Genomic DNA, 16,817 nt, shown 5'->3' with positions numbered 1-16,817 from the left:
GGTGGACATGAGTGACTATGGGTACAGAAGACAGGAGAAGATACGTGACTGTGGGTACAGAAGACAGGAGTGACTGTGGTTACAGAAGACAGGAGGACATATGTGACTGTGGGTACAGAAGACAGGAGGACATGAGTGATGGTGGGTACAGAAGACAGGAGAAGATACGTGACTGTGGGTACAGAAGACATGAGTGACTGTGGGAAAAGAAGACAGGAGGACATGAGTGATGGTGGGTACAGAAGACAGAAGGACATTAGTGATGGTGGGTACAGAAGACAAAAAGACACGCGTGACTGGGGGTACAGAAGACAGGAGGACATGAGTGATGGTGGGTACAGAAGACAGGAGGACATTAATGATGGTGGGTACAGAAGACAGGAGGACATGAGTGATGGTGGGTACAGAAGACAGAAGGACATTAGTGATGGTGAGTACAGAAGACAGGAGGACATTAGTGATGGTGGGTACAGAAGACAGGAGGACATTAATGATGGTGGGTACAGAAGACAGGAGGACATGAGTGATGGTGGGTACAGAAGACAGAAGGACATTAGTGATGGTGGGTACAGAAGACAGAAGGACATTAGTGATGGTGGGTACAGAAGACAGGAGGACATTAGTGATTGTGAGGACAGAAGACAGGAGAATATATGTGACTGTGGGTACAGAAGACAGGAGGACATGAGTGATGGTGGGTAAGGAAGAGTGATTGTAAGGACATAAGTGATGGTATGTACAGAAGACAGGCGGACATAAGTAAAGGTGGAGACAGAAGACAGGAGGACATGAGTGATGGTGGAGACAGAGGACAGAAGCACATTTGTGATTGTGGAGACATGAGACAGGAGCACATAAATGGTTGTGATGAACTAAGACAGGAGGATGTGAGTGATTGTGGGGACAGAAGACAGGAGGACGTGAGTGATTGTGAGGACAGAAAACAGGAGCACATTTGTGATTGTGGAGACATTAGACAGGAGAACATAAATGATTGTGGGCACATAAGACAGGAGGACAAGAGAGATGGCGTGTACAGAAGACAGGAGGACATACCGTACGTGACGATGGAGACAGAAGACAGGAGCACATTTGTGATTGTGGAGACATGAGACAGTTCACCACAATCTTTTGTTATCCTAAGGCAGGAGGACGTGAATGATTGTGGGGACATAAGACAGGAGGACATGAGTAACTGTTGGGACATAAGACAGGAGGACATGAGTAATGAGTGTACAGTAGACAGGAACACATGAATGATTGTGGAGACAGAAGACTGGAGGACATGAGTGATTATGGAAACATAGAACAGAAGGACATGAGTGATTGTGGGGACATAAGTGACGGTGAGAAGATAGGATGAAGGACACAGAATGACAGAGAGTAAAGCTGCACTCACTGCATTCATGTCGATGCCATTAGTATAAGACCAAGCATGCTGGAAATACTCCTCTAATCGCTGACGCAAGGGGTTAGGAATCTGATGGAAACGGATGAACTCGCGGACGCGCAGCATCTGGGTGTGGTACCGGGCAGTGCCGGAGTACAGGCGCTGGATGATTGCAGAGACATTCCCAAAAATACTGGCATACATGAGCGCTGTGGAAACAAAAGACCAGAGTTAGGGAAAAAACAACTAATACAGGATGTAACTCAGGATCAGTAATGTAATGTATGTACACAGTGACTGCACCAGCAGAATAGTGAGTGCAGCTCTGGAGTATAATACATGATGTAACTCAGGATCAGTAATGTAATGTATGTACACAGTGACTGTACCAGCAGAATAGTGAGTGCAGCTCTGGGGTATAATACAGGAGGTAACTCAGGATCAGTAATGTAATGTATGTACACAGTGACTGCCCCAGCAGAATAGTGAGTGCAGCTCTGGAGTATAATACAGGAGGTAACTCAGGATCAGTAATGTATGTACACAGTGACTGCACCAGCAGAATAGTGAGTGCAGCTCTGGAGTATAATACAGGGTGTAACTCAGGATCAGTAATGTAATGTATGTACACAGTGACTGCACCAGCAGAATAGTGAGTGCAGCTCTGGGGTATAATACAGGATGTAACTCAGGATCAGTAATGTAATGTAATGTACACAGTGACTGCACCAGCAGAATAGTGAGTGCAGCTCTGGAGTATAATACAGGATGTAACTCAGGATCAGTAATGTAATGTATGTACACAGGGACTGCACCAGCAGAATAGTGAGTGCAGCTCTGGGGTATAATACAGGATGTAACTCAGGATCAGTAATGTATGTACACAGGGACTGCACCAGCAGAATAGTGAGTGCAGCTCTGGGGTATAATACAGGATGTAACTCAGGATCAGTAATGTATGTACACAGTGACTGCACCAGCAGAATAGTGAGTGCAGCTCTGGGGTATAATACAGGATGTAACTCAGGATCAGTAATGTAATGTATGTACACAGTGACTGCACCAGCAGAATAGTGAGTGCAGCTCTGGGGTATAATACAGGATGTAACTCAGGATCAGTAATGTAATGTATGTACACAGGGACTGCACCAGCAGAATAGTGAGTGCAGCTCTGGAGTATAATAAAGGATGTAACTCAGGATCAGTAATGTAATGTATGTACACAGTGACTGCACCAGCAGAATAGTGAGTGCAGCTCTGGAGTATAATACAGGATGTAACTCAGGATCAGTAATGTAATGTATGTACACAGTGACTGCACCAGCAGAATAGTGAGTGCAGCTCTGGGGTATAATACAGGAGGTACCTACAGGATCAGTAATGTAATGTATGTACACAGGGACTGCACCAGCAGAATAGTGAGTGCAGCTCTGGGGTATAATACAGGATGTAACTCAGGATCAGTAATGTATGTACACAGGGACTGCACCAGCAGAATAGTGAGTGCAGCTCTGGGGTATAATACAGGATGTAACTCAGGATCAGTAATGTAATGTATGTACACAGTGACTGCACCAGCAGAATAGTGAGTGCAGCTCTGGGGTATAATACAGGATGTAACTCAGGATCAGTAATGTAATGTATGTACACAGTGACTGCACCAGCAGAATAGTGAGTGCAGCTCTGGGGTATAATACAGGAGGTAACTCAGGATCAGTAATGTAATGTATGTACACAGTGACTGCACCAGCAGAATAGTGAGTGCAGCTCTGGGGTATAATACAGGATGTAACTCAGGATCAGTAATGTAATGTATGTACAAAGGGACTGCACCAGCAGAATAGTGAGTGCAGCTCTGGGGTATAATACAGGAGGTAACTCAGGATCAGTAATGTAATGTATGTACACAGTGACTGCACCAGCAGAATAGTGAGTGCAGCTCTGGGGTATAATACAGGGTGTAACTCAGGATAAGTAATGTAATGTATGTACACAGTGACTGCACCAGCAGAATAGTGAGTGCAGCTCTGGGGTATAATACAGGGTGTAACTCAGGATCAGTAATGTAATGTATGTACACAGTGACTGCACCAGCAGAACAGTGAGTGCAGCTCTGGGGTATAATACAGGATGTAACTCAGGATCAGTAATGTAATGTATGTACACAGGGACTGCACCAGCAGAATAGTGAGTGCAGCTCTGGGGTATAATACAGGATGTAACTCAGGATCAGTAATGTAATGTATGTACACAGTGACTGCACCAGCAGAATAGTGAGTGCAGCTCTGGGGTATAATACAGGAGGTAACTCAGGATCAGTAATGTAATGTATGTACACAGTGACTGCACCAGCAGAATAGTGAGTGCAGCTCTGGGGTATAATACAGGGTGTAACTCAGGATCAGTAATGTAATGTATGTACACAGTGACTGCACCAGCAGAATAGTGAGTGCAGCTCTGGAGTATAATACAGGATGTAACACAGGATCAGTAATGTAATGTATGTACACAGTGACTGCACCAGCAGAATAGTGACTGCAGCTCTGGGGTATAATACAGGATATAACTCAGGATCAGTAATGTAATGTATGTACACAGTGACTGCACCAGCAGAATAGTGAGTGCAGCTCTGGGGTATAATACAGGAGGTAACTCAGGATCAGTAATGTAATGTATGTACACAGTGACTGCACCAGCAGAATAGTGAGTGCAGCTCTGGGGTATAATACAGGATGTAACTCAGAATCAGTAATGTAATGTATGTACACAGTGACTGCACCAGCAGAATAGTGAGTGCAGCTCTGGGGTATAATACAGGATGTAACTCAGAATCAGTAATGTAATGTATGTACACAGTGACTGCACCAGCAGAATAGTGAGTGCAGCTCTGGGGTATAATACAGGAGGTAACTCAGGATCAGTAATGTAATGTATGTACACAGTGACTGCACCAGCAGAATAGTGAGTGCAGCTCTGGGGTATAACATACGATGTAAATCTGGATGCTTATAATAATTATTACTAAATTTAACATGTAAAATTCTGCTCAGTGGTAATGATATTGTGACAAATGCTCCTTGCAATGGATGCAATTACCTACTGTCCACTAGGTGGCAGCTCGTCATATAATAATTTTTAATATGGAAATTCAATAAGCAGCCTTCACTCTGGAGCAGGACGGTCAGCTCTGAATGGACATAAATTGCTGCCCCCGATGCAGCTTGGGATGTGATATTTACAATTGAGCATAAAAAACAAAAAAAAACGGCTGACGTCATTGAGACGAAGCTGCAGCAAATGTTAGCCTCAGGGTACTGGGGATTTGCACAAAGTAGAGAATGGTAGGAAGCGTCAGGCAGGTGCAGGACCTGGGGACGGTTCTGAGCCTGTAGCAGACGGAGTAGGTGCGTGGTGCCCAATGTGATGACATCTAACAACATGCCTTAATGACTGTGGTACTTGTCATGTGATGCGTCTTATCTGCCCCGATGTGTACAGCGCCTCTAGTGGACGCCCCTCCATCCACCGGCATTACTCCGAGGATGTGCAGATCAGAGTATGGAGGTCACAGAGAAATCTATACCGCTCCATGTGACAAATGCATCAAGTGTTATGTACAGGCGGTGAATGAAGGGTCTGCAAACAGGCAGCACGTAGAGGGTTAAATAACACCAGCATATCAGACAGAGGGGGAATACTGCACAGTGTGACCTGCACCGACCACCACTGAGCAAGACACAGAGGTACACAGTGATCAGAGAAGAGGCTGAGGTGAGGAGGCCGAGCCCGACCACCACTGAGCAAGACACAGAGGTACACAGTGATCAGAGACATGGCCAAGGTGAGAAGGCCGAGCCCGACCACCACTGAGCAAGACACAGAGGTACAAGGGGCTCAGAGACACAGCCGAGGTGAGGAGGCCGAGCCCGACCACCACTGAGCAAGACACAGAGGTACACAGTGATCAGAGACACGGCCGAGGTGAGGAGGCCGAGCCCGACCACCACTGAGCAAGACACAGAGCTACAAGGGGCTCAGAGACACAGCCGAGGTGAGGAGGCCGAGCCCGACCACCACTGAGCAAGACACAGAGGTACACAGTGATCAGAGACACGGCCGAGGTGAGGAGGCCGAGCCCGACCACCACTGAGCAAGACACAGAAGTACAAGGTGCGCAGTGCTCAGAGACACAGCCGAGGTGAGGAGGCCGAGCCCGACCACCACTGAGCAAGACAAGAAAGTACAAGGTGCGCAGTGCTCAGAGACACGGCCAAGGTGAGGAGGCTGAGCCCGACCACCACTGAGCAAGACACAGGAGTACAAGGGGCTCAGAGACACAGCCGAGGTGAGGAGGCCGAGCCCGACCACCACTGAGCAAGACACAGAAGTACAAGGTGCGCAGTGCTCAGAGACACAGCCGAGGTGAGGAGGCCGAGCCCGACCACCACTGAGCAAGACAAGAAAGTACAAGGTGCGCAGTGCTCAGAGACACGGCCAAGGTGAGGAGGCTGAGCCCGACCACCACTGAGCAAGGCACAGAAGTACAAGGTGCACAGTGCTCAGAGACACGGCCGAGGTGAGGAGGCTGAGCCCGACCACCACTGAGCAAGACACAGAGGTACAAGGTGTTTAGAGACACAGCCGAGGTGAGGAGGGACAGGCAAGGAGACCCTGGTCCTGGATCACCTGTCAGCTGAGTCGTGATAGGCAGCCATATTACTATATACACTGGTCAAAAAATAAAAACACTAAAATCCTACTACCTAGATATCACTGAATTAAATATTCCAGTTATAAATCTTTATTCCTTACATAGTGGAATGTGTTGAGAACAATAAAAAATAACAATTATCAATGTAAATCACAACTAATATCCCACGGAGGTCTGGAGTTGGAATGATGCTCAAAATCAAAGTGGAAAATGAAATTACAGGCTGATCCAACTTCAGTGGAAATGCCTCAGGACAAGGAAATGATGCTCAGTAGTGTGTGTGGCCTCCACGTGCCTGTATGACCTCCCTACAACGTCTGGGCATGCTCCTGATGAGGCGGTGGATGGTCTCCTGAGGGATCTCCTCCCAGATCTGGACTAAAGCATCCGCCAGCTCCTGGACAGTCTGTGGTGCAACGTGACGTTGGTGGATGGAACGAGACATGATGTCCCAGATGTGTTCAATTAGATTCAGGTCTGGGGAACGGGCGGGCCAGTCCATAGCTTCAATGCCTTCATCTTGCAGGAACTGCTGACACTCCAGCCACATGATATCTGGCATTGTCCTGCATTAGGAGGAGCCCAGGGCCAACCGCACCAGCATATGGTCTCACAAGGGGTCTGAGGATCTCATCTCGGTACCTAATGGCAGTCAGGCTACCTCTGGCAAGCACATGGAGGGCTGTGCGGCCCTCCAAAGAAATGCCACCCCACACCATTACTGACCCACTGCCAAACTGGGCATGCTGAAGGATGTTGCAGGCAGATCGCTCTCCACGGTGTCTCCAGACTCTATCATGTCTGACACATATGCTCAGTGTGAATCTGCTTTCATCTGTGAAGAGCACAGGGCGCCAGGGGCGAATTTGCTAATCCTGGTGTTCTGTGGCAAATGCCAAGCGTCCTGCACAGTGTTGGGCTGTGAGCACAACCCCCATCTGTGGACGTCGGGCACTCAGACCATCCACATGGAGTCGGTTTCTAACTGTTTGTGCAGACACATGCACATTTGTGGCCTGCTGGAGGTCATTTTGCAGGGCTCTGGCAGTGCTCCTCCTTGCACAAAGGCTGAGATAGTGGTCCTGCTGATGGGTTGTTGCCCTCCTACGGCCCCCTCCACGTCTCCTGGTGTACTGGCCTGTCTCCTTGTATCTGCCCCATGCTCTTGACACTGTGCTGACAGACATAGCAAACCTTTTTGCAGCATTGATGTGCCATCCTGGATGATCTACACTACCTGAGCCACTTGTGTGGGTTGTAGACACCAACTCATGCTACTGTACAGTACATCTAGGGGTGAGAGCAATGACAAAAATGCAAAAGTGATCAAAACAACAGCCAAAAAGGATGAGAAAGAGAATTGGTCTGTGGTCACACCTGCAGAACCACTTCTTTATAGGGGTTGTCTTGCTAATTGCCCATCATTTATTCCTGCTGTCTGTGCCATTTGCACATCAGCAGGAGGAATTCATTCACAATCTGTGTTGCTTCACAACTGGACAGGGTTATTTCACAGAAGTGTGATTCACTTGGAATTACATTGTGTTGTTTAAGTGTTCACTTAAATTTTGTTGAGCAGCGTATTTTTATATTCTTGTACATAGGAGCAGTATTATAGTAGTTATATTCTTGTACATAGGAGCAGTATTATAGTAGTTATATTCTTGTACATAGGGGCAGTATTATAGTAGTTATATTCTTGTACATAGGAGCAGTATTATAGTAGTTATATTCTTGTACATAGGGGCAGTATTATAGTAGTAATATTCTTGTATATAGGAGCAGTATTATAGTAGTAATATTTTTGTACATAGGGGCAGTATTATAGTAGTTATATTCTTGTACATAGGAGCAGTATTATAGTAGTTATATTCTTGTACATAGAAGCAGTATTATAGCAGTTATATTCTTGTACATAGAAGCAGTATTATAGCAGTTATATTCTGGTACATAGAGGCAGTAGTATAGTAGTTATATTCTTGTACATAGGGGGCAGTATTATAGTAGTTATATTCTTGTACATAGGAGCAGTATTATAGTAGTTATATTCTTGTACATAGGGGCAGTATTACAGTAGTTATATTCTTGTACATAGGGGCAGTATTATAGTAGTTATATTCTTGTACATAGGAGCAGTATTATAATAGTTATATTCTTGTACATACGGGCAGTATTATAGTAGTTATATTCGTGTACATAGGAGCAGTATTATAGTAGTTATATTCTTGTACATAGGGGCAGTATTATAGTAGTTATATTCTTGTACATAGGGGCAGTATTATAGTAGTTATATTCTTGTACATAGTGGCAGTATTATAGTAGTTATATTCTTGTACATAGGAGCAGTATTATAGTAGTTATATTCTTGTACATAGGAGCAGTATTATAGTAGTTATATTTGTGTACATAGGAGCAGTATTATAGTAGTTATATTCTTGTACATAGGGGCAGTATTATAGAAGTTATATTCTTGTACATAGGAGCAGTATTATAGTAGTTATATTCTTGTACATAGGGGCAGTATTATAGTAGTTATATTCTTGTACATAGGAGCAGTATTATAATAGTTATATTCCTGTACATACGGGCAGTATTATAGTAGTTATATTCGTGTACATAGGAGCAGTATTATAGTAGTTATATTCTTGTACATAGGAGCAGTATTATAGTAGTTATATTCTTGTACATAGGGAGCAGTATTATAGTAGTTATATTCTTGTACATAGGGGCAGTATTATAGTAGTTATATTCTTGTCCATAGGAGCAGTATTATAGTAGTTATATTCTTGTACATAGGAGCAGCATTATAGTAGTTATACTCTTGTACATAGGGGCAGTATTATAGTAGTTATATTCTTTTACACAGGGGCAGTATTATAGTAGTTATATTCTTGTACATAGGAGCAGTATTATAGTAGTTATATTCTTGTACATAGGAGCAGTATTATAGTGGTTATATTCTTTTACACAGGGGCAGTATTATAGTAGTTATATTCTTGTACATAGGGGCAGTATTATAGTAGTTATATTCTTGTACATAGGGGCAGTATTATAGTAGTTATATTCTTGTACATAGGGGCAGTATTATAGTAGTTATATTCTTGTACATAGGGGTAGTATTATAGTGGTTATATTCTTGTACATAGGAGGCAGTATTATAGTAGTTATATTCTTGTACATAGGAGCAGTATTATAGTAGTTATATTCTTGTACATAGGAGCAGTATTATAGTAGTTATATTCTTGTACATAGGGGCAGTATTATAGTGGTTATATTCTTGTACATAGGAGCAGTATTATAGTAGTTATATTCTTGTACATAGGGGCAGTATTATAGTAGTTATATTCTTGTACATAGGGGCAGTATTATAGTAGTTATATTCTTGTACATAGGGGTAGTATTATAGTGGTTATATTCTTGTACATAGGAGGCAGTATTATAGTAGTTATATTCTTGTACATAGGAGGCAGTATTATAGTAGTTATATTCTTGTACATAGGAGCAGTATTATAGTAGTTATATTCTTGTACATAGGGGCAGTATTATAGTAGTTATATTCTTGTACATAGGGGCAGTATTATAGTAGTTATATTCTTGTACATAGGGGTAGTATTATAGTAGTTATATTCTTGTACATAGGGGCAGTATTATAGTAGTTATATTCTTGTACATAGGAGCAGTATTATAGTAGTTATATTCTTGTACATAGGAGCAGCATTATAGTAGTTATACTCTTGTACATAGGGCAGTATTATAGTAGTTATATTCTTGTACATACGGGTAGTATTATAGTGGTTATATTCTTTTACACAGGGGCAGTATTATAGTAGTTATATTCTTGTACATAGGAGCAGTATTATAGTAGTTATATTCTTGTACATACGGGTAGTATTATAGTGGTTATATTCTTTTACACAGGGGCAGTATTATAGTAGTTATATTCTTGTACATAGGAGCAGCATTATAGTAGTTATACTCTTGTACATAGGGCAGTATTATAGTAGTTATATTCTTGTACATAGGAGCAGTATTATAGTAGTTATATTCTTGTACATAGGAGCAGTATTATAGTGGTTATATTCTTTTACACAGGGGCAGTATTATAGTAGTTATATTCTTGTACATAGGAGCAGTATTATAGTAGTTATATTCTTGTACATAGGGGTAGTATTATAGTGGTTATATTCTTGTACACAGGGGCAGTATTATATTCCCGCATTATCACCCAGTGCATGGAGAATAAGATACAGTCAGCGTTTTACTTACATCCAATCAGCATGACACAGATGGAGAAAATCTTCTCAGAATTGGTGTTGGGTGACACATTCCCAAAGCCGACACTGGTCAGACTGCTGAAGGTGAAATAGAGTGCGGTGACGTATTTATCGTTGATGGTCGGGCCGGATTTGGTGTTGCTGTTGTTGTACGGCTTCATGATCTGGGTGCCCAGCGAGTACAACCATCCGATTGTGCGGTATTCCGGGTCGTAGTGTTCCATGTGTCCGATCGCGTACCAGATACAGGCCAGCCAGTGAGCGATGAGGGCAAATGTGCACATCAAGAGGAACAGCACGGCCGCCCCATACTCAGAGTAACGGTCCAACTTTCGGGCCACTCGTACCAAGCGTAAAAGGCGGGCAGTTTTCAGGAGGCCGATTAGGGTGGTAGTCTGCAGAAAAAAATAAGAAAATGCAGAATAAAACCACGTGGAATATAAATCCTGTGGGGAGTAAAAGATGGACAGAAGAGGAAAATAGAAGGATGGGAGGAAAGGAAGGTAAAAAAAAGAGCAGGTGACAAGCACATCCCAAATCCCACACTGCAGAAATATCAGTAATCATCTCACTACGGTACTGGACGGCAACTCTCATCATCCTATGCCTCCGAGGGGCTTTAGTTCATTCATAGCTGGAGACTGTATCACTAACTCTAAAAAAAACTCTAAGAAAATGAATGATAAAGTAAGAATATGAAGTCTCTTACCGTTTTGTGTATACAGCACCGATGCAGATCTGTGACCGCTAACTAGAAACAGTTTACAGACTAAGGTCTCCTTCACACGTCAGGGTCTCTGGAACGTGTGGTGACAGTTTTCACATGTATCAGAGACACCTACACATGTAGACCCCCCAAATCTATGGGGCTGCACACGTCACTGTATTTCCACCAACCGTGTGGAAAACACATTGACGTGCCGTTTTTTGCCGGCAGCGCGGTCCGCAATACATCCCGCACACTGATGACATCCGTGTGCCATAACTGTGACCTGTACCGGCATCTGGGAAAGCAATGCAGTTAGCGATGTTCCCAGGTGTCAGGCTCTTAATCCAGCTCTCATCATTGCCACCTTGTCTCCCTGCGATTAGCGAGACCAGGAGATGCTGATGAGATTTGTAGTCAGCACCAGCCGTCTGTGTATCACGAGTATGAAATGTATAAATAATTTAAAAAAAAACAACAACATAGTTTCCTTAATTCTCCAAACCAGCTGAGGCAAAACAGACAGCTGGGGGCTGGTGTTAATATTCTGGGAAGGGGCCAATAGCCATAAAGGTTCCCAGCGTATTAATATCAGCTCACAGCTGTCTGTTTAGTCTTTACTGGCTAGTAAAAGGGGGGGACCGAAAAAAATGATGTGCGGTCCTCCCCTTATATTTACTTACCAGCAAAGGCTAAAATGACAGATGCAGGCTGATATTAATAGGCTGGGAAGGGGCCAATGTTATTGGCCCCCTCCCAGACTAATAACAGCAGCCCTAAGGTGCCCCAGAAATGGCGCATCCATTAGACGCCTTCACTCTTTCCACTCGCACTGGTGCGGTTGCAAGTGGGGTAATAGCTTTGGGGTTGATGTCAGCGGTTTTATATCCGCTAATATCAAGCCCAGGAGTTAGATCAGACAACCCCACTATTAACTCCGTTGTCAAATTTAATAAAGACACACACAGAGGAAAGTCCTTTAATTGAAATAAACACTCCCTGACCATCTATTACCTGACTTTTTCCCACGACGATCCCAAACTCTGCGATATCTAGATAGTGTTGTGAGCGGTAACATCAGGGGTGCGACCGCTCACCACACCAGCCGGAACACACTGAGCTGAGCATGATAACCGCTGCCTGTGATCGGCGGTAACCTTAATGATGTCACCGCTCGTCACTGCAGCAGCGTTCTCACGTTCAGCTCAGTGTGTTCCGGTTGGCGTGGTGAGCGGTCGCACCCCTGATGTCACCGCTCACCACACTATCTAGATGTAGCAGAGTTGGGGATCTTCGTGGGACTTCAGCATTATGGAATAACAGAGGACAGGTGAGGATTATTTTGGTTTTTTATTTTTACATTAATAAATGGGCAAAAAGAGTGTCAAGGAGATTTCCATTAAAAGACCATTCTTGGCGTATTTCTGAATTAAATTTGACAACAGGGTTAGCAATGGGGGTATCTGATAGCCGTCTCTCCATTACTAACCCCTGGACTTGATGTCAGCGGACATAAAACAACTGACATCAACCCCAAAGCTTTTACCCCTCTTGCCACCGCACAGGGCAAGTGGGAAGAGCAGAGGCTGAGCGCCTGAATTGGCCCATCTAATGCCTGCGCCATTTCTGGGGCGGCTGAGGGCTGATGTTATTAGTCTGGGAGGGGGCTAATATCCATGGCCCCTTCCCAGCCTATTACTATCAGCCTGCACCTCTCCGTTAGGCATTTGCTGGTTAATAAATATAGGGGAGACCACCCGTAATTTTTTCGAGGAGGGGGGGTCTAGCAAACAGCTGTGAGCTGTTAATAGGGTGGGAACCTTTATGGCTATTGGCCCCTACCCAGAATATTAACACTAGCTACCAGCTGTCGGCTTTCCCTCAGCTGGTTGGGAAAATTAAGGGGTACCCCACACCATTTTTTATTTAATATATGTGATACACAGATTGCGGGTACTGAAAAGTCTCTTTAATGTCGCTTGTTCGCGCCGATCGTAGGGAGACCAAGAGGCAATGACGAGAGATTGATTCAGAACCTGGCAACATCACTAACTGTACTGCTTTTCCCAGACGCCGGTAAGGGTCACAGTGATGACACACAGATGTCACCAGTGTACAGGATGTATTGCGGACCATGCGGCTGGCAAAAACGGACATGTCTGCGTGTTTTGCACACGGACATACGATCTGTGGAAACACACTGATATGTGCGCAGACCCAAAGATTTGAATAGGTGTACGTGTGCAAGTGTCTCCGATACGTGAGAAAACTGTCACCACATGTGCGCTAACTGCACTGCTTTTTCCTAGACGCCGGTACGTGCCACACTGAGAGATACGGACGCTACATGGATATGACACATGGACACACACAGCGCCGGCACTGGTTATTCCAATACCGGTAATATCAGGACGTGTGAAAGAGGCCTAATGTAGAGAGGGGAGTAGAGGAGGATGAGTAACAGGAGCTGACTACACAAGGTGCCTCTGTAGTCTGTAACCATGGAGACGCACAGATCTGCATAGGCACTGTACACACAAAACAATAGGAAGTATGAATATAATAATGTCAACCTGGAATCCACAACAACTTAAAGGAAAAAGGGGAAAGGAGGGCATCAAAGAAAATCCTGAGTGCTTCACTACTTCCTGCTCCTTCAGTAATGGAATGTATTGAAGATCCCAATAATCAGCTGCTGATTCAGTAATCTGACAGGCATATACCAGTAAGTGACAGCTACACAGCGCTGGGTCAATGCTCGACATCACCACAGCGTGCTGTATTCTCAAGAGTGACCCTCAGTGGAGCTATTAGACTGTGTAATGCGGGCAGGACTGTGTAATGTAGGCAGGACTGTGTAATGTAGGCAGGACTGTGTAATGTAGGCAGGACTGTGTAATGTAGGCAGGACTGTGTAATGTAGGCAGGCCTGTGTAGTGTGTGTAATGTGGGCAGGGCTGTGTAATGTGGGCAGGACTGTGTAATGTGGGCAGGACTGTGTAATGTGGGCAGGACTGTGTAATGTGTGTAATGTGGGCAGGACTGTGTAATGTGGGCAGGACTGTGTAATGTGGGAAGGACTGTGTAATGTGGGAAGGAATGTGTAATGTGGGAAGGACTGTGTAATGTAGGCAGGACTGTGTAATGTAGGCAGGACTGTGTAATGTAGGCAGGACTGTGTAATGTAGGCAGGACTGTGTAATGTAGGCAGGACTGTGTAATGTAGGCAGGCCTGTGTAGTGTGTGTAATGTGGGCAGGCCTGTGTAATGCGGGTAGGCCTGTGTAATGCGGGCAGGCCTGTGTAATGTAGGCAGGACTGTGTAATGTAGGCAGGACTGTGTAATGTAGGCAGGACTGTGTAATGTAGGCAGGACTGTGTAATGTAGGCAGGACTGTGTAATGTGTGTAATGTGGGAAGGACTGTGTAATGTGGGAAGGAATGTGTAATGTGGGAATGACTGTGTAATGTGGGAAGGACTGTGTAATGTGGGAAGGAATGTGTAATGTGGGAAGGACTGTGTAATGTAGGCAGGACTGTGTAATGTGGGAAGGACTGTGTAATGTGGGAAGGACTGTGTAATGTGGGCAGGACTGTGTAATGTGGGCAGGACTGTGTAATGTAGGCAGGACTGTGTAATGTAGGTAGGACTGTGTAATGTAGGCAGGCCTGTGTAGTGTGTGTAATGTGGGCAGGGCTGTGTAATGTGGGCAGGACTTTGTAATGTGTGTAATGTGGGCAGGACTGTGTAATGTAGGCAGGACTGTGTAATGTGGGAAGGACTGTGTAATGTGGGCAGGACTGTGTAATGTGGGCAGGACTGTGTAATGTGGGAAGGACTGTGTAATGTGGGCAGGACTGTGTAATGTGGGCAGGACTGTGTAATATGGGCAGGACTGTGTAATGTGGGAAGGCCTGTGTAATGTGGCAGGACTGTGTAATGTGGCAGGACTGTGCAATGTGGGAAGAACTATGCAATGTGGGAAGGACTGTGTAATGTGGGCAGGACAGTGTAATGTGGGCAGGACTATGTAATGTAGGCAGGACTGTGTAATGTAGGCAGGACTGTGTAATGTAGGCAGGACTGTGTAATGTGGGAAGGACTGTGTAATGTGGGCAGGACTGTGTAATGTGGGCAGGACTGTGTAATGTGGGAAGGACTGTGTAATGTGGGCAGGACTGTGTAATGTGGGCAGGACTGTGTAATGTGGGAAGGACTGTGTAATGTGGGCAGGACTGTGTAATGTGGGCAGGACTGTGTAATATGGGCAGGACTGTGTAATGTGGGAAGGACTGTGTAATGTGGGCAGGACTGTGTAATGTGGGCAGGACTGTGTAATGTGGGAAGGACTGTGTAATGTGGGCAGGACTGTGTAATGTGGGCAGGACTGTGTAATATGGGCAGGACTGTGTAATGTGGGCAGGACTGTGTAATGTGGGAAGGACTGTGTAATGTGGGCAGGACTGTGTAATGTGGGCAGGACTGTGTAATGTGGGAAGGACTGTGTAATGTGGGCAGGACTGTGTAATGTGGGCAGGACTGTGTAATATGGGCAGGACTGTGTAATGTGGGAAGGCCTGTGTAATGTGGCAGGACTGTGTAATGTGGCAGGACTGTGCAATGTAGCCAGAACTGTGCAATGTGGGAAGAACTATGCAATGTGGGAAGGACTGTGTAATGTGGGCAGGACAGTGTAATGTGGGCAGGACTATGTAATGTAGGCAGGACTGTGTAATGTAGGCAGGCCTGTGTAGTGTGTGTAATGTGGGCAGGGCTGTGTAATGTGGGCAGGACTGTGTAATGTGGGAAGGACTGTGTAATGTGGGCAGGACTGTGTAATGTGGGAAGGAATGTGTAATGTGGGAAGGAATGTGTAATGTGGGAAGGACTGTGTAATGTAGGCAGGACTGTGTAATGTGGGAAGGACTGTGTAATGTGGGCAGGACTGTGTAATGTAGGCAGGACTGTGTAATGTGGGAAGGACTGTGTAATGTGGGCAGGACTGTGTAATGTGGGCAGGACTGTGTAATGTGGGCAGGACTGTGTAATGTGGGAAGGACTGTGTAATGTGGGAAGGACTGTGTAATGTGGGAAGGACTGTGTAATGTGGGAAGGACTGTGTAATGTAGGCAGCACTGTGTAATGTGGGAAGGACTGTGTAATGTGGGCAGGACTGTGTAATGTGGGCAGGACTGTGTAATGTGGGAAGGACTGTGTAATGTGGGAAGGACTGTGTAATGTGGGAAGGACTGTGTAATGTGGGAAGGACTGTGTAATGTGGGAAGGACTGTGTAATGTGGGAAGGACTGTGTAATGTGGTCAGGACTGTGTAATATGGGCAGGACTGTGTAATGTGGGAAGGCCTGTGTAATGTGGCAGGACTGTGTAATGTGGCAGGACTGTGCAATGTAGCCAGAACTGTGCAATGTGGGAAGAACTATGCAATGTGGGAAGGACTGTGTAATGTGGGCAGGACAGTGTAATGTGGGCAGGACTATGTAATGTAGGCAGGACTGTGTAATGTAGGCAGGCCTGTGTAGTGTGTGTAATGTGGGCAGGGCTGTGTAATGTGGGCAGGACTGTGTAATGTGTGTAATGTGGGAAGGAATGTGTAATGTGGGAAGGAATGTGTAATGTGGGAAGGACTGTGTAATGTAGGCAGGACTGTGTAATGTGGGAAGGACTGTGTAATGTGGGCAGGACTGTGTAATGTAGGCAGGACTGTGTAATGTGGGA

General features: G+C 45.1%; 1 protein-coding gene across 3 annotated transcripts in view; it reads right to left on the bottom strand.

Annotated features, from left to right (window-relative positions):
- The window catches only part of KCNH2 (potassium voltage-gated channel subfamily H member 2), a 301,321-nt gene that overhangs the window by 18,652 nt on the left and 265,852 nt on the right, over positions 1-16,817 (bottom strand). For all 3 annotated transcript variants that reach the window (XM_077267972.1, XM_077267974.1, XM_077267973.1), the window contains 2 exons: positions 10,368-10,770; positions 1,400-1,599 (listed from right to left, as the gene is read on the bottom strand). In XM_077267972.1, the coding sequence (XP_077124087.1) occupies positions 1,400-1,599; positions 10,368-10,770 (603 nt within the window). The remainder of the gene's footprint in view (positions 1-1,399; positions 1,600-10,367; positions 10,771-16,817) is intronic.

Source organism: Ranitomeya variabilis, chromosome 6 (assembly GCF_051348905.1).
Source record: "Ranitomeya variabilis isolate aRanVar5 chromosome 6, aRanVar5.hap1, whole genome shotgun sequence".
Classification (NCBI taxonomy): domain Eukaryota; kingdom Metazoa; phylum Chordata; class Amphibia; order Anura; family Dendrobatidae; genus Ranitomeya; species Ranitomeya variabilis.
The sequence above is the reverse complement of the archived record's forward strand: the minus strand, read 5'-3'. Positions and strand labels throughout refer to the sequence as shown.